General features: G+C 40.4%; 1 protein-coding gene across 1 annotated transcript in view; it reads left to right on the top strand.

The window, feature by feature from the left end:
* Positions 1 to 499: 499 nt before the first annotated feature.
* Positions 500 to 19272, top strand: part of snx27b (sorting nexin 27b) — a gene marked incomplete at its 3' end in the record, with an annotated part of 73840 nt that continues 55067 nt past the window's right edge. Inside the window, exon 1 of the mRNA XM_084336730.1 lies at positions 500 to 954. Within this exon, the coding sequence (XP_084192856.1) occupies positions 605 to 954 (350 nt within the window). The 5' untranslated portion in view covers positions 500 to 604. The remainder of the gene's footprint in view (positions 955 to 19272) is intronic.

Genomic DNA, 19272 nt, shown 5'->3' with positions numbered 1-19272 from the left:
TACATCAGGGTCCCCCATTTTCAATTCATAGTGACATTTATGACATACACTGATACACAACATACATGACATCATGACATGAATGAATGAATGAATGAAAACTTTATTTAACAGATTGCAGAATCGCCAGAATGGGTACAATACAGTACGGCTCAATACACACAATTGTTAAGGGGATGCAGACCTGAGAAAGACGTTTGTCTTGTTTCCATCAGGGTCCCCCATTTTCAATTCATATAGACATTTATGACATACACAACATACATGACATTTATGGCATAGGGACAAACATGCCATACAGGTATAATGTATTATGTGGTCAACGAATTCTGCTGCTAGCACTTGGGGGAGAAAGAGCTGAGTGTACAGTACTTGCAGCAGCAGGCCGTGGTGGGTCTAGCATCCATCACGAGGACGCGTGTTTCTGGAATGGAACGCAGCCGGCAGGGCGGGTTGACTCGCGACTCATCGGACTCTGTCGGCTTTTCCCGTCGCATCTCGATCGGCTAGCCCAGCTGGTTAGCCCGCTAGCAGCTAATGTCTGGAGGATAAATAATAATAACATTTACCTGGGAGACAGTGGAAGGTAACATAGAGTAGAAACATGATGGCGGACGTCGAGGGAGAGGGAATCTGTTCTTCGGTCCCTCCGTTGCCTCACTCTTCCTCCTCCCGTAACGGCTCCTCCGGTGGCAGCAGCAGTGGCACACCGGGCACCGGCGGTAGTTGCAGCCAGACGGCCACCACCACCGTTACATCGGGCCCACGGATGGTGCGAATAGTGAAGTCTGACTCCGGCTATGGCTTCAATGTCCGGGGACAAGTTAGCGAAGGAGGGCAACTGCGGAGCATTCACGGTGAACTGTACGCCCCGCTGCAGCACGTCAGTGCTGTTTTACCGGGAGGTGCTGCCGACAGAGCCGGTATCTCGAAAGGGGACAGGATTCTTGAGGTGTAAGTGGACGAATGATTCGCTGCGATCATGTGGATAATAATGGTCAGATTCTTCTGCTATAGCCTGCTTCTTCATGCCCTGATCAGGGACATGTCTGCCTAAATAGTGCACTACAATGTTTTTAGCAAAGCAAGGCAGACCCGTTAGAACCTGATGAATTGAAAATGGGGGGCCCTGATGTAAACAAGACGAAAGTCTTTCTCTGGTCTGCATCCCCTTAACAATTGTGTGTATTGAGCTGTACTACTGTATTGTACCCATTCTGCAATCTGTTAATAAAGTTTTCAATCAATTCAATCAATCAATCAATCAATCAATCAATCAATCAATCAATCAATTCAATCAACCGGACAGTGGCATTCTAGCTACTCGGACCACCTCTGTGTTCATGATGAACCATCGTTCATAGACTTCAGGGCAGACTAACGTTAGCTGTTCATCTCAATGAAAAGAGTGTCTGTCTGTCTGTGTGTGTGTGTGTGTGTGTGTGTGTGTGTGTGTGTGTGTGTGTGTGTGAGTGAGAGGGCGCCCGGAGTCATTACGAATTCCTGGCACACTGAAAATATATTCCACTAATCCATCCATGCCAAATATTCTTAACTCATCCCAAGTAACGTTAACTAACAACAAATACATCAACTGGACCAGGTGCAACCTGTAGTAGCCTACTACTATTGTATTATTAATCATCATGCTCAGCTGAAGTTAGCAGCACCCAAGCTTGCGTTGCATGCATCCTGTTATGATTACATGTTTGTTTGATGATGATAATAAGTCTGTGTTTTTGTGGGATAACCTCAAATTACCATAGCAAAGTGTTTTTGGATGGAAGTGAATTGTAGGTGATTACCACCAAATAAATACAGTATATATCCGTGACGGACTATAGAGTGACACAGACCATGCCTGCTGCACAAGAGAGATAGAGAGAGGTCTGTCTTCTTCACGGGCCTGTTAGTATGCACAGAGATTCCTTGCTGATGTTAGGCTCTGTTGCCATGGAGATTAACAGGCAACATACTGCTCAGCATCAGCACCGTGTGTGTGTGTGTGTGTGTGTGTGTGTGTGTTAGGGGTGGATGGTATAAACGGTAAACTGTATGAATTTGCGCTACGGTATGGATTTTGACTGATACCTTCATACCTTGTGATCGGTAGACTAGAGCAGCTAGTCACAGCAGTAGCAATGACGTTAACGTTACTTGACGATTCACTCGACGTTTGCAGTGGTCGTTGCATAGTGTTTAATTGTACTGAGTTTTTTTTGCTCATGGACCTTGCCATATAGTTTGGGCATTTCAATTTGGCTAAGGAGACTGAGAGGAGACTTTAGCGCAGCAATGGGCTAACGTTAGCCGCTAAGCTAATGTTCTAACGTTCTAACAGTTTTACCCCTTCAGAAGCATTTATATAGACATTTTAAGAAAAGTTTATATACCGTGATATACCATTATCGTCTATGCTTAAAATTATACTGTGATATAATTTTTAGACCATACCGTCCAGCCCTAGTGTGTGAGTGAGAGAAAGGGAGATGAGTTGGGGGGGGGTTATGCAGGGATAGAATTGGACAAAAAATGGCCCTGGACTTTTTGACCCAGACAGGCACACCACTACCAGCCCACAAATACTCCACCACCCCCACCCCATCGATACACATACAAACACACCAGCTCTAATTCTACCACTTATAAGCAGAATGGATGGATACTCTAGACTAGAGTCTAGGCTAATGTAACACTTAATAGAGAGCTATTTTAAGAGCAAAGTAAGACCATTACTCCTGGGTATTGCTGATCTATAGCCCATCCAAGACCAATCATATTTAATAGGTTCTGAAATGCACACATTAGACAAAACAGGCCATTTTCACTATATTTGCCTGAATGCACTACCCATTTAATCATACATGCCTTATAATAATAATAATAATAATAATAATAATAATAACTTTATTTGTATAGCACTTTTCATACAGAGGTTGCAGTTCAAAGTGCTTCACAACAGTAAAAAATACAGGCATAAGCGAGCATAAAAAGATAGACAGGTAGAATCACAGTGTTTCACATTAGGATCTAGCATCCCAATAGGCTCTCCGCTTATAGTTTTCAGTAACACAAATAGTAAAAATAGTTTAAAATGATTCAGTTAAAAAATAGTAAAATAAAAATAAAATAAAATAAAATAAAAATTATAAAATAGAACGGACATAAAAAATACAGGCATGAGCGAGTATAGCAAGATATGGCAAGTGACAACAATGCATAAAGTTTACAGACAATCCATGCTGATTGATCTGCCATAAGCAAGTGAAAGTTTACAGACAATCCATGCTGATTGATCTGCCATAAGCAAGTGAAGATTACAGTCTGTTCTAACAAACCAAACTGCCATGTATTAAAGTTTACAGACAATCCATGCTGATTGATCTGCCATAAGCATAAGATTACAGTCTGTTCTAACAAACCAAACTGCTACAGCCAGGACACAGTTAACCTGGTTCTACTAACAGCCAGGACACAGTTAACCTGGTTCTACTACAGCCAGGACACAGTTAACCTGGTTCTACAACAGCCAGGACACAGTTAACCTGGTTCTACTACAGCCAGGACACAGTTAACCTGGTTCTACAATGCTACAGCCAGGACACAGTTAACCTGGTTCTACTACTACAGCCAGGACACAGTTAACCTGGTTCTACAACAGCCAGGACACAGTTAACCTGGTTCTACTACAGCCAGGACACAGTTAACCTGGTTCTACAATGCTACTACAGCCAGGACACAGTTAACCTGGTTTAATGCTACAGCCAGGACACAGTTAACCTGGTTGTACAATGCTACTACAGCATAGTGTTTCACATTAGGATCTAGCATCCTAATAGGCTCTCTATTCAGTAATTAAAAAGTGCACTAACCGACGGACATAAAAAAAAAAAAAAAAATACAGGCATGAGCGAGCATAGCGAATAATAAGAATAGTTTAAAATGATTCAGTTTAAAAATAGTCATCAGTAAGAAGTAAAAAGTGCAATAACCGACACATGAATTTGATAGGCAGTGTAAAAGAGTAGGCAGGGTAAGAATAAATACAAGTTGTGTCAGGATATCCCTGATGTTTCCTCTTGCCACTAGGTGGTAGCAGATATCTATCAGTGAAATGCCTGAGCAAAGAGATAGGTTTTAAGCTGTCTTTTAAAGATGTCTAGCGAGTTGGCTTCCCTGATGTTTTGGGGTAGTTTGTTCCATAGTTTTGGGGCATAGTTGATAAAGGCTGCATTACCGATCCTCTTTTGACTGCTTCTGGGAGCCTCTAGTAGTCCAGCAGCTGATGATCGCAGTGTTCTTGCTGGTGTGTAATTTATTAGAGTGTTGGCGATGTAGCTAGGTCCCTGTCCATTTAGAGCTTTGTATGTAAGGAGAAGGACCTTAAAGTCAATTCTAAATGTTACAGGAAGCCAGTGTAAAGCGGCTAAGACTGGACTAATGTGCTCTCTCCTTTTGGTTCTAGTTAGCAGTCGGGCTGCAGAGTTTTGGATTAGCTGAAGCCTCTCTGTGGTTTTCTTAGGGAGACCTGTGAAAAGTGCATTACAGTAGTCTAGCCGGCTAGATATGAATGCATGAATTAGCTTCTCAGCATCGTTCTGATTAATAAATGGTCGTACTTTTGCTATATTTCTTTTTTGTGACCAACTTTTTATTTTGTCTTTTTTTAAAACAAGTTCAGAGGAAGGACATTCACATCAGCATTTCATATTAATTCACACAGTGGCATAAAAAGTGTCTTTTCAGTATATATTGTCCGTCAGTATATTCATATACTGTGTAGCCTGCCTGTTGCAGTTGTGACAGTCTTTTCCTCCGTTCTGGCGGTCCTGTGGCTGCGAGACAGCCCAGGTCGCTTCTTAACCCCACTCCCAGCCCCCCGGGTTTGCATAGACATTTTAGGAGAGGGGGAAACCTTGATGCATACATGTATAGGATACTCTTAATTAGAAAAGAAATCATAATTATGTTTGTTAGATAACCAAGTAATAGGGAAAAATACAATACAATTTAGAAACAACCACAACAAATTATAGCAGTAAACAGAAAAGGAAAAGATAAATGGAAAAGATAAATGGAAACAACAGCAACATGATTTTTGTTCATTCTCTGGTGTCAAGGTACAAGTGTTCAACCTAGTGGAGTACTGATTTTACCTTCTGGGCCGCAGTAAGTAATATTTGGATCGATTCTGTCCTTTTGCTATATTTCTGAGATGGAAGAACGATGTTTTCGTCACTTTGCTAATATGAGAATTGAAGTTCAGTTCTGAATCTATGACAACCCCAAGACTAGTGACCTCAGATTTGATCCAAGGGGTTAGTCCCCCCAGGTTCTTTATTAATGTTTCTTTTTTAGTTTTGGAGCCGATAATTAGAATTTCAGTTTTGTTCTCGTTTAGTTTCAGGAAGTTCTTACTCATCCATTTATTTATTGCCAGTAAGCAGTCAAGTTCAAGTTCAAGTTCAAGTTCTTTAATAGTTGTCATACAGAAGTACAGAATACTTTCATACAAAATGCTTCTTACTGTTACGCTCCAGAGACTGTGCTAGACAAGATAGTATCAAATAACATAATAACATAATATAGCATGAATTTAGAAGAAGAAAATGAGGTCACAGTGTTCGGTATAGACATATGTACAATGTTCTGAGTTACCATATAATATACAATACACAATACTATGCAGTGTACTAATGTACAGTACTATCTAGTGCAAAGCAGAAATGGGATGAGGTACAATTTTAGGTACAATTTACAGTAAGGTGTACGAGTTGTAGTGCAATCCTTCATCCATAAATATAAAGTGTGGGGAGTGGGTGCTACAGTGTGTTTGTTTAAAGTGGGTGTGTGCTATAAGTGTGTGGAGTGGGTGCTACAGTGTGTTTGTTTAAAGTGAGTGTGTGCGTGTGGATGTGTGTGCTATGTGCGTTTGGTGGTTGTTGTTGTGTAGTGTTCATTCATTGTTCGTTTAGCAGCCTGATGGCCTGGGGATCAGTCTGTAATGGAGCTAATCGCTGTATCATTTGGTTCAGCAGATATGTACAGTTGTGTATCATCCGCATAGCTATGGAAATCTACATTATGTTCTCTGATGATATCACCCAGCGGTAACATGTAAAGGGAGAAGAGTAAAGGACCTAAGCAACTCCCTTGTGCAACTCCATAGTTGTTGTCGTATATATCAGACATGTGATCTCCTAGTTTAACATAGAATTTCCTCCCTCTGATGTATGTTTTAAACCAGCCTAGCACATGGTCTGAGAAACCGACATGGTTTTCAAGACGATCGATTAGAATATCGTGATCGATTGTATCAAATGCTGCACTGAGATCTAACAGGATAAGGATGGAGATCTTATTCTCGTCAGAGTTTAGTCTGAGGTCACTGATTATTTTGGTGAGGGCAGTTTCAGTGCTATGATATTTTCTGAATCCTGACTGAAATTCTTCTAAGATGTTGTTTTCTTCAAGAAAGGAATTTATTTGAACTGAAACTATCTTTTCAAGTACTTTACTAATGAATGGTAGGTTGGATATTGGACGATAATTTGCCATTTCATTACTATCCAAGTTAGGTTTTTTTAGTAATGGCTTTACAACTGCTGTTTTAAAGGCATCCGGGAAAATACCAGTCCTAAGGGAAGTGTTTATGATATCTAGCACAGGGCTTGAAACACTATTAAATACCCGTTTGAAGAAAGCTGTAGGTATAGGGTCAATGTCTGAGGTGGAGGAGTTACATTCTGAGACAGTTTTGCAGAGTACATCTAATGTGATGCATGTGAAACTTCTCATGGTTACATTGCACGGTTTGCCGCAATCAACTTTATTTCCATCATGAGTAATGCTGGCCCTGATCAAGGTTATTTTGTTGTTAAAGAATAGTGCAAGTTCTTCACACTTAACCGTTGATGACTGAGGAGGTGTAGGGGCAGTGTTGAGTAGTACATTAATAGTGGAAAAGAGGATTCTGGAGTTTCCAGCATTTTCTGTAATGATTTTAGAGAAGTAATCTTTCCTTGCTAAGCGGATGGTTTTATTATAAGCAGTTAAAGCATCTTTGTATATATCACAGCATATGGTGGTTTTTGTTTTTCTCCATTTTCGCTCCGCTGCACGACATTTCCTTTTTTCTTCGTTGACCGTATTATAGTTTAACCAGGGCGAGGCTCTAGTTTTCTTTTTCGTTTTTAATGGGGCGACAGAATTTAATATAGATGACATTGCATCATTGAGATTTTCTACCATTTCATTTAGAGAGCTGTCATGATTGTGTGCAGGTTCATGTAGTCTGATAAGATCAATGAACTTTGATTCAGCTTTGTCGTTTAGGAGCCTCTTTTTAACTATGATTTCTTTTTTTGTTTTAGTAAGGGTTATTTGAGTATCAAAAAATATACAGTGATGGTCGGAGAGAGGTAATTCAGTTATTGAGATATTTGTTATGCTTAGCCCAGTTGTTGTTATAACTAAGTCTAGTGTATTCCCAAGCCGGTGAGTTGCATTTGTTATATGCTGTATTAGGTCAAAGCTATCCAGTAGATTTTTTAGTTCCATAGTTTTGGAGTCTGTTTTCTTATTAAAATGGATGTTCAGGTCTCCATTTAGGATCACCTTATCATATCCGGTAACACATAGTGAGATCAGTTCAGAGAGCTCCTGTATAAATACTGGTGAGTGTCTAGGCGGGCGGTATATTGTGACAATAATAGTTGATTCTGTTTTTAGTTCAATGGCAAGATATTCCATTGACATGAACTCGCCTAGTTCTGTGATTCTAAACAAGAGTTTTGAGGAGAAGATTGCTGCAACTCCTCCGCCCCTTTTATTTTTCCTGGGTATTTGAAAAAAGTTATAGTCTGGTGGACAAGCTTCAATCATTATTGTTGTAGCTGTGTCATTATTTAGCCATGTCTCTACTAGGCAGATGCAATCTAAGTTATTTTCTTTAATCAGATCATTTACTAAGAAAGTTTTATTATTCAGTGATCTGACATTTAGGAGAGCTAATTTTATTTGTTGGACTTCTTTAGAGGAGGTCTGCTTTGGCTTGACCGTGATGGCCCTGAGGTTAATAGCAGGTAAACGCATTGATGGTGTATATTTTTCACCATGCCATTGGCTGGTTAGGATTACTTGTATGTTTTGAGAGATGGCATGGCAATTGTGCTATTCTGTACCGTACTGACTGTTCTGTGCTTTCGGGGACATTTGATCAGACGATGCATCATCATCAGGGGTAATGTTAAAGGCACCAAGACGAACAGTAGGTGGACAGCAGCATTGCATAGCCTGGCACACCGGCCACATGAAGTCAAGTCAAGTGTTACTTTATTAAGGAAATTCAGGTGTCATAGCAGCATGGGGGAGGAGGGTGGGGCGGTACAGGCAGGAAAAAAGATTTAGATAGGTAATAATAAAAATAGTAATGATAACAGAGTAGAGCATAATAATAATAATAATAATAGTATAAACATACAGCTGGCAGACATAGCAACAGCAGCAACAAAATCCAATAGTACACAAACAACAAACACCACACATTACCAATAGACAACAATATTGAAATAGGCTATTATAGAGTTGTTCCGATACCGATACCAGTATCGGAAATGCCGCCGATACTGCCTAAAATGCTGGTATCGGTATCGGCCAGTACCCTCTAATGCTGCGCTCCGATACCACGTAATTTATCAATTTATCTGTTGAGTGAGCATTATAAAACAAACGTGTGTTTAACCGACCGTGAATTAAAGTGTCAATGCTGTTTGTCATTTTAACAGCAGATACTTTCTTAAATGCCATCCTCCCGACAGAGCGGTGTTGACGGGGAGCTCAGATGGGTTCGCTTGGTGGTGTTATTAGCATTGAACAGCTAACCGAAAGCTAGCGTTAACTAACGTTAAAGGTTTAGCCATAACGTTACCTTGGCTAAAGTTGGGGCTATTCATAATCCAGCAATAATGGCTGCAGACCTGCAAGCAAAGTACAGCAAGTTGGCAAAGGAGTATTCCAACGTAAATCACATTTTCACCAGTAACGTTAGTCTTTCCATCTGCCGGTAGCTCATGCTAGCTAACCTAGCTCACGTTAGCGTCGTCACTGAACCACCTCGTGTACACAATTAATGACATGTTGCGGACAGCCATATCGGTGACAATGTTTAGCTTTTAGTGCCAAATGATAAGAGTCTGAGGCGGAGTCTGAAAAGAGAATGTTGAATATTTATTGTGCAAAAATCACAACAGAGCCTCTACTACTAACTGAACCGGAGCCTTCTGGTAGCAAGTGTAGCAACTAATAATGTCCGTGTGGATCATTGGAGTAGGGTATATCTGCAGTGCTGCAGCCCCACTCATTGATTAATGATACTAATACAAATCTATACAATCACCTGTTGTTGAATGAATACCATTACTTTCTAGTTATTACTAAAAAACAGTATATATAAAACAGTAGCTGTATATAAAAAAATAAAAATATAATTTATATAATTTAAATTTTTATTTATTTTTTTAATGTATGCACTGGTATCGGATCAGTATCGGTATCGGCCGATACTCAAAGCTTAGGTATCGGAATCGGATCGGAAAGGAAAAAATGGTATCGGAACATCTCAGGAGATGACGGGGCTTGGTGTTGAACACAAGAAGACTGTTGAACACTTAAAGGATAACTTCACTATTTTGGACCACTGTCTACCATGTACCTGACACATAGAGACTATAATTTCACTGATCGGTCCAGTATTGAGCTAGCTACAATTTCCCTGCAGGCTCTCATTGGGCTACAATAGCAGACAATGGGCAATCGTGAATCCTTTGCAAAAACAACAATAAATGTGCATTTCCAAGACGCTCAGAGTGTATTCTTACCTGTCTCAGCAGTAGGCTCTCCTGTGAAATGTATTGCAATCCGAATGTTGAAACAACAGTTCCATTTGAAACAGAACTATTTTGCGAACTGCACTACGTACTGTAAACTTCCGCACTTTAGAGAGGGGCAGGTAAATATTTTGTGATACATTTCACAGGAGAGCATATTGAGACCAGTAAGAATACACCCTGAGCTTGCAGTCTTTGAAAATCACATTTATTGTTGTTATAAATAGGGTCTAAGGTCCAAAAATAGTGAATTTATCCTTTAAATGTTTTCATTAAGGCGGCTAGGTGGTGCAGTGGGCAAGGCACTCGTCACCACCAATGCTGGAGACGCTGGGTTCGAGCCCAGCTCTCCACATTGTTTTCAGTTTGGCTGGTCGTCCGTACTAATACAATTGGCAGTATTAGGGGGAGGGAAAACTGAGGGGTGGGGATCGGACGTTGTGGACAGCGACTCCTACAGGTCGGTTGGTGCGCCTGCGCAGTAGAATCAAGAAGCGATGGGGGCGGCGCCCCTCCAAAGCGCAGACCCCTGACGCTGAAAGATCGCGCCGCGCAGGTGAAAAGATGCGACGGCTGCTACCTCGAGTATCGGAGGGGACTCGTGCTATGTATGGCTTCGTCCACATTGCAGCCGGCTTGTGGGAGGCAAGAAACAGCGTTCGAGACAGGGGAGGGTTGAATTGGATGATACGAAATTGGGATGTGGGAGAAAATATAGAAAATGGGAGAAAAAGTTGATAAAAAAAAAAGTTTTCATTATAGTCCCAAGGATTCAGTCCGCTACTGGAGAGGATATGAACTAGGGATGGGCATTTTAAAGAGAAATCCAGATCGATTGATCGCATGCTATACTCGATTGATTGTGTATTACTCGAAAAGGGGGAAACAACTTTAAAATATATTAGAATATATATATATATATATTTTTTTTTTACTACTTATTTTTGTTCATTCACGTATATATGTTTAAGGAAACCAACAAACAGTTATAATCTTACACATACATGTGAAAGGATATGTAAAAAAAAAAAATCATAAAAATTAATAATTTAGATTTTTTCCCCCCCGATTTTTCTCATAGCTACGAGATTACTCACGCCCATCCCTAATATGAACATGACGACGTTGTCATGCACATCAAAGTTTCCTCAGACAAGCTCGAGAGCTGGGAGTTACTTTAGTCTGTATGTCACCATTGATACCCTGATGACAGGTAATTGATCATATTGCCAGTTGAAAAGAGTCTGCTTGTCATCGGTAGGGCGATGAGGGCCTATGGGAGACGATTCATGTTGGGAAATATCATGTCTGGGGTTAGGGCTGCAACTAATGACTAATTTGGTAGTCGACTAATCTGCCCATTATTTTTTCGATTAGTCGACTAATCGAAAACCAATGTTTTTTTTTTTTTTTTTATTACCTATCTTTGTGAAAGTGGCTTCTCAGCTCTGGTCCAGCTGAAGACAGAGCAGAGGAACAGATTGGACATTGAGCATGACCTCAGAGTTGCTTGTCTACCATCACCCCAGACTTTGAGACTCTTGTCAGGACCAAACAACAACATCATAACATGATGATCCCATAGCAAATTAAAATAATGACTCATGAAACATTTGAATTTGGATCTTTAAGCCACTTTAAATGAAAATGTATTTGAAGAACAATACAGCTATCACTCATAACAAGATAAATAAATTAAATAATACAAATTAAAGTGGAAGTGTACTTTAAATAACTTTTGTTTGCTGTGTGTAACTGAGGGGTACAATTCCCTGACTGTATTACTAGATATGATACTTACTACCACTACCTTTGTACTTTATATTCGGCCACCCAGTACTCGGCATAAATATATTATGATGAACACTGTCACGTAGATGAAACGGATCCAACACAAATGTACGAATTCGAAGTATGTATTTATTCCTACACAGCAATGGTGTGTAGAGCAAGCACTTAATCACTTAATTACATTTATGAATTGAAATAGTATGCACTTTTATGGCAAAGAGTATTCGTCGGTATATCAATAGAGAATGTCCAATCTCTGATGGCGCAGGCGGTAAATATACGACCTGGAATAGTTAAGGAATAACAGCAATGATACTTTAATGATTATAAGACTGGATACACTAAGGGGGGTAATCCGGTCGCTTGTAAGACAACAGGAGTAGGAGGGGGGGGGGGGGGGTAGAGTCTGGCTGCCTCGTCCGGCCAAGGGTATCCTGGGTGAACCCACAGTAGTGCAGCTCGGTGCGCCAGCGATCCTTGGACCACAGATGAAAGCAGGTGGACTCTCTGTGAGCCGGCTCTCTCCGGTCCACGGGGGAGAGACGTGAAGCGACCTCGTCTTGCAGAGCGTCTCCTCACCTTGCGTCCTCTCCAGGGGGGGGGGTTCCAACACACGGCAGTGTCGGGGGTCTTTATCCATGGAATAATCACTGTACACAAAGCATAATCCGTGCCTGGGAAGGCGGGCTGTCGTCGGTAGAATAATCCGGTATACAGGTCCACTCGCTCGTCGGCTCTGGGGCTCCTCGGATGCAGTCTCACATGGGGTCGACCATCCTGGATAAGCAGCCAGTTCTCTGCCCGAAACGATGGGGTACTGACTACGGTAGTATTCTCACCGCACGAAGCACTATATATTAACAGACTATTATTAGCTTAATAGACTACGTCCAACTCGACGATATAGTGCCAAATATGACTATTCAAATATTAATATACACGATGTCTCAATACCGATGGTAGGCCGAACTTGGCCTTACTCCCACACGTGGCGTCGCGGGGAGGCTTTACGTCTGTGACTCTATTGGAGGGTAAGAAACTGGACTGAAAAGGAAGTCCTACTTTAGTAGCGCAGTATATATACGCACTATGAACAAATAGTACCGTTAGTGGTGCGGTAGCCAGATTCCTACGCGGAACTAGGACTTGTTCGTACATGTTGAGCGGTACGTTTGAACTGGGTCTGGGGGGTATGGCAGCCTGGCACCAAGGTCTCGACCAATAGTAGAATGGAGACTATTATGGGATGTTCAGTAGGCTAGAATGGATATTCAATGCATATTGTACAAGGAATATACAAGGGATATCAGGGAATATTAGAGAATATACAAATACAATTAAATATATATATATAAATAAATATATATATTCGGTTTAATCTGGCCCTTCACAACACTGTGTGTGAGAGGAGTCCGTGTGTGTGTGTATGTGTGTGTGTCTTACTCTGATCGCTGTGTGAGTGAGAGGAGTGTGTGTACTGTGTAATTTGTGTGTGTCTTACTCTGATCGCTGTGTGAGTGAGAGGTGTGTACTGTGTAATTTGTGTATGTGTGTGTGTCTTACTCTGATCGCTGTGTGTGAGTGAGAGGAGTGTGAATGTGTGTGTGTCTTACTCTGATCGCTGTGTGTGAGTGAGAGGAGTGTGAATGTGTGTGTGTCTTACTCTGATCGCTGTGTGTGAGTGAGAGGAGTGTGTATGTGTGTGTGTCTTACTCTGATCGCTGTGTGTGAGTGAGAGGAGTGTGAATGTGTGTGTGTCTTACTCTGATCGCTGTGTGTGAGTGAGAGGAGTGTGAATGTGTGTGTGTCTTACTCTGATCGCTGTGTGTGAGTGAGAGGAGTGTGAATGTGTGTGTGTCTTACTCTGATCGCTGTGTGTGAGTGAGGGGAGTGTGAATGTGTGTGTGTCTTACTCTGATCGCTGTGTGTGAGTGAGAGGAGTGTGTATGTGTGTGTCTTACTCTGATCGCTGTGTGTGAGTGAGAGGAGTGTGTATGTGTGTGTCTTACTCTGATCGCTGTGTGTGAGTGAGAGGAGTGTGTATGTGTGTGTCTTACTCTGATCGCTGTGTGTGAGTGAGAGGAGTGTGAATGTGTGTGTGTCTTACTCTGATCGCTGTGTGTGAGTGAGAGGAGTGTGAATGTGTGTGTGTCTTACTCTGATCGCTGTGTGTGAGTGAGAGGAGTGTGTATGTGTGTGTGTCTTACTCTGATCGCTGTGTGTGAGTGAGAGGAGTGTGAATGTGTGTGTGTCTTACTCTGATCGCTGTGTGTGAGTGAGAGGAGTGTGAATGTGTGTGTGTCTTACTCTGATCGCTGTGTGTGAGTGAGAGGAGTGTGAATGTGTGTGTGTCTTACTCTGATCGCTGTGTGTGAGTGAGGGGAGTGTGAATGTGTGTGTGTCTTACTCTGATCGCTGTGTGTGAGTGAGAGGAGTGTGTATGTGTGTGTCTTACTCTGATCGCTGTGTGTGAGTGAGAGGAGTGTGTATGTGTGTGTCTTACTCTGATCGCTGTGTGTGAGTGAGAGGAGTGTGTATGTGTGTGTGTCTTACTCTGATCGCTGTGTGTGAGTGAGAGGAGTGTGAATGTGTGTGTGTCTTACTCTGATCGCTGTGTGTGAGTGAGAGGAGTGTGTATGTGTGTGTGTCTTACTCTGATCGCTGTGTGTGAGTGAGAGGAGTGTGTATGTGTGTGTGTCTTACTCTGATCGCTGTGTGTGAGTGAGAGGAGTGTGTATGTGTGTGTCTTACTCTGATCGCTGTGTGTGAGTGAGAGGAGTGCGTGTGTAATGTATTGTGTGTCTAGTCTGATCATCATCTCCTGCAGGGGAACAATGTTTTCAAATTTGCTATGGGATCATCATGTTATGATGTTGTCTGGAACCCTGAGAAGCCACTCTCACAAAGATAGGTAGTGCACAAAAAAAAAAAAAAAAAAAAAATATTAAATAATTTTTTTTTTTTTTTTTAATGACTAATCGACGCAACAATTTCTCGTCGACGATTTTTTTATAATCGACGTCGTCGATTATGTCGACTAATCGTTGCAGCCCTATCTGGGGTATCGTGTCGAGTACTTCACATAGTGATGGAAAGGCCCTGTCAGATTGAACACTTGGTGCTGCTGGCAAGCTGTACGTCTTGTTGCTACTTGGCACGTGGAGGAGAAACAGGGGTGTAGACCTACATTAAAAACACCTAGCTGCTAGTGGAAGGTGGGCTCTTCTGTTCCTCTGTGCCATGCGGGCTATACATTCAATGAAAGAGGAGGGGCTGCTGAGCTGCTCCCAATCTGGCATAATGGACCTGTCTCAAAACCCTGCCCCTTTTCTTGATCCTCCAATCACAACTGTCGCTTACCTCGGACAAACTTGGTTTGTCCGAGGTAAGCGACAGTTGTGATTGGAGGATCAAGAAAAGGGGCAGGGTTTTGAGACAGGTCAATTTGCCAAATGCACTGCCATGCAATGCACAAGATCAAAATCAAGAATCAAGAGGTTTATTTGTCACATACATACCAGGGCATACAGTGAAATGCGGGTGGTCTTGCCCGCATTGATTGTGCAAAATACAATAATAAAATAGAATAAAATAGGCATCGAAAAAATAAAATAGACAAGACAGTACACAAGATATGCATGGTAAAAAAAAAGACATCCTGAGAAACTGGTTCTTACACTACTATGCAATATACAATTTACAATGTTAACTCTTACTGTATCTAAACTATACAGTACCTCCTTCTTTTAAAGTGTTTCTAAAGATTCAATTTTTTAAAGTGACATTTTGTTTAAAGTGATTTTACTTCTTTTTTTCCTGCGGTTGCCGCATCATGAGTGGTGTGTGTGTGTGTGTGTGTGTGTGTGTGTGTGTGTGTGTGTGTGTGTGTGTGTGTGTGTGTGTGCTCATGTGTATTTGTGAGTGGAGAGTTCAGTGTTCAGTGTTCTGATGGCCAAGATCAGACCTATCATCATAATATAAATGAGTATAATTGGAGGGAAGTGTCGCTGGTGCAGAATCAAATTGGGCCAACGACGCCTCGCTCTCCATCTCTCGCTCGTGTTTCTCTGTGATGATGGGCTGCTCAGCCGGCCCGGCCCACTGGGAGTTCTCCTATTCAAGGCTATTGAATGCCTTGAGCTGAAATATGATTGGCTTTGTGCTCTAATGTGATTCCGTGTCCTATTGCTTGGCGCTGCCTGCTGCTGCTTTGTGATTGGATGTCCTGCGGTAACCTGGCAGTTTGTTGACCCCAATATCTGTATGTGTGTGTGTGTGTGCGTGCGAGCGTGTCTGTCTGTCTGCGCGCATATGTCCGCGTGCAAGCATGTTTGTGTGTGCATGACAAGCCGCTATTTGTAGAGGATCATTTTGATTGATTGATTGATTGATTGAAAATGTTATTAACAGATTGCAGAATGGGTACAGTACAGTACAGCTCAATACACACAATTGTTAAGGGGTTGCAGACCAGAGAAAGACTTTCGTCTTGTTTACATGATCAGGGTCCCCCATTTTCAATTCATCATAACATATATGACATACATGACATACAGTCAGATAGACAGTTCTGCTACATCTAGACATTTATGACATACCAGATCTACAAATACAGTACTGTTTGTGATACAAAAAGATTCCCATTCCCATTGACTGTGTTGACAAGCGAGTTTTTGGGTTAAAAGATGGTTTGATTGATTGATTGAAAACTTTATTAACAGATTGCAGAATGGGTACAGTACAGTACGGCTCAATACATACAATTGTTAAGGGGATGCAGACCAGAGAAAGACTTTCGTCTTGTTTACATCAGGGTCCCCCATTTTCAATTCATCGTAACATACATGACATACAGATAGACAGTATACTGCTACATCTATACATTTATGACATACCAGATTTGCAAATACAGTACTGTTTGTGATACGAAAAGAGTCCAGAAAAGAAGTATATACATTTGACGTAGAAACTGTACAATGGAGGAGGTTGGGTTTGGAAGTCTTGGTTTGAAAAAGCTGCCACAGAAAATCTCATGACCATCACTTCCTTTTCTCTATCCCTTCTTCTTCTGCTTTTGTGCATTTAGCTGTTTCAGCGATTTCTCAATGCAAATGTCTAAGTGATTCAAAGATGGCGGCCGTAACAAACGTTTTAACTTCCCACCCACTTCACAAGCCCTATGTAGTACTGTCTGCAGAAGAGGGCTCAGTAGTGTCTCTTGTGTTGGGCTCCTGTATTACAGTATATTCAATCTATAGTTAATATTCAATCTATAGTTAGCTGTGCTAACTGTGGAACCAGGCTTTTCTTTATTATAATAATAATAATAATAATAATAATAATAATAATAATAATAATAATAATAATAATAATAATAATAATAAATATATATATTTGTATAGCACCTTTCGGTAACACTTTATAATAACACTCAGTTATAAGACCTTTATAAGGTATTTGTAGATAATGAACTAATCATGAACAAACCATTTATAAACATTTGTAAGTTATTATTAAATCATTTATAACTATATGTGTGTATAACATTTACAAATTAGTTATACATTATTTATTACTCATTATCAACATTGTTTGTACTTGATTTGTTCATCATTAAAAAATGTTGTTTAATGTGTAGTAGTAGATGCTTTGAAAAATGGATGTGAAAAAACGACTATACTTTACCTCCATTTATTTGTTCATGTTCAACAAATGATTTGTAAAACAATCTTAAAATATCTATAAATAATTTGCAGATGGTATTGTGTGCCCTAATCTAAAGTGAAGACTATTCATCATTAACAATTGTCTAATAGTTTGTTTATTTGTGGACTTTTATGAATACACACAAAGCAATTACCAGACTTGTCTTTTCATGTTTAACAAATTATTTGTTAAGACATTCATAAAACATCTATAAATCATTTGCAGATGTTATTATGTGCCCTAATCTAAAGTGAAGACTATTCATCATTAACAAATGTCTAATACAGTTAATTATTTGTTGACTTTTTCATCACATTACAAATGTTGACAGCTTTCGGATCCACCCTTTGTGACATCAAACAGTGACAGAATTAGGACTATAGATAAATGCAATTTATTAACATATACATTATACAATACATGTGCACACATAACATATAGTGTAACCTGGGGGACACTAGGACCCAGGAGCAGGGACGTGCACAGGACTTTAGAGGGGCAGGTGCTCAAAGGCTGAAAAGGGCACTACACCTGTGTGTATATATTAAGCGAGCGCGCGTAGCACAAGCGAGCACGATTTTTAAGGGCCCTTTTTGGGGGGTTTTGGTGATCAAATATTGAATATTGAACTATAATAATCAGTGCAGGAGCTCACTTATCCTTGAAAGACACTTTTATCACTGACTTAAAAGGCCCATACATCTCCATAAATGTTCAGGGGGGAGGGAATAAGTGCTTACCCTACAGACCCCAAGAAGTGCTGTATATTCTGTATTGTTTAATATAAATGCATTTTTTATTCCAATCCCGATTTGTATTTGAGATTCCCAAATCCCATCGGACTTGACTTCTTCGTGTCCCTCAATGAGTGTAATACCAGCATTCAACTGTATGCGCCACAGCGGTTTCTATCATCATCATCATCATCACTACCCACGCTATGCATAAAATATATAGGTCCGCGGAGAGGCACGCTGAGGAGGCCGTGCAAACTGCAATGGAATATGGGGCATCTCTCTCTCTTTACCTAATATTTTGATTCTATCCTGACATTTTTCAGTTGGAAGGGCAGTCTATATGCGTAAAAAAAAAAAAAAAAAAAACTTTTTTGATGAGGCTTAAAAAGGCAGGTGCTCAAGCACCCCTTGGCCTCTATGTGTGCACGTGCCTGCCCAGGAGTACCCTGGCCAGGTATTTATCTACTATCTATTTTTCTTTCTCTGCATGCCAGAGTATGTAGAGAAAGTATCACGTGAGACTTGACTTCACGTTTGTTCCCGTCTGTTTGAATGGAAGCTACATACACGTTATACATTAGCAGAGCCAAGTTATTCGTGCTGCCCCACGCTTTTAAGGTACGGTATGAGCAGGCTAAACACCCTTTTCGTTGGTAAATCTATTCTATCTGCAAATGATTTATAGATGTTTTATGAATGTTTTAACAAATCATTTGTTAAACAGGAAAAGACAAGTCTGGTAATTGCTTCGTGTGTATTCATAAAAGTCCACAAATAAACAAACTATTAGCCATTTGTTAATGATGAATAGTCTTCACTTAAATTAGGGCACACAATAACATCTGCAAATGATTTATAGATATTTTAAGAATGTTTTACAAATAATTTGTTGAACATGAACAAATAAATGGAGGTATAGTAGTTTTGTCATATCCATTTTTCCAGCATCAACAATGTGTTACTACACATTATTAAATAACATTATTTAATGATGAACAAATCAAGTACAAACAATGTTGATATTGAGTTATAAATAATGTATAACTAATTTGTAAATGTTAAACAAATATAGTTATAAATGATTTAATAATCATTTACGAATGTATATAAATGGTTTGTTCATGATTAGTTCATTATCTACAAATACCTTA

Source organism: Notolepis coatsorum, assembly GCF_963971535.1.
Source record: "Notolepis coatsorum genome assembly, chromosome: 19".
Lineage (NCBI taxonomy): Eukaryota > Metazoa > Chordata > Actinopteri > Aulopiformes > Paralepididae > Notolepis > Notolepis coatsorum.
The sequence above is the reverse complement of the archived record's forward strand: the minus strand, read 5'-3'. Positions and strand labels throughout refer to the sequence as shown.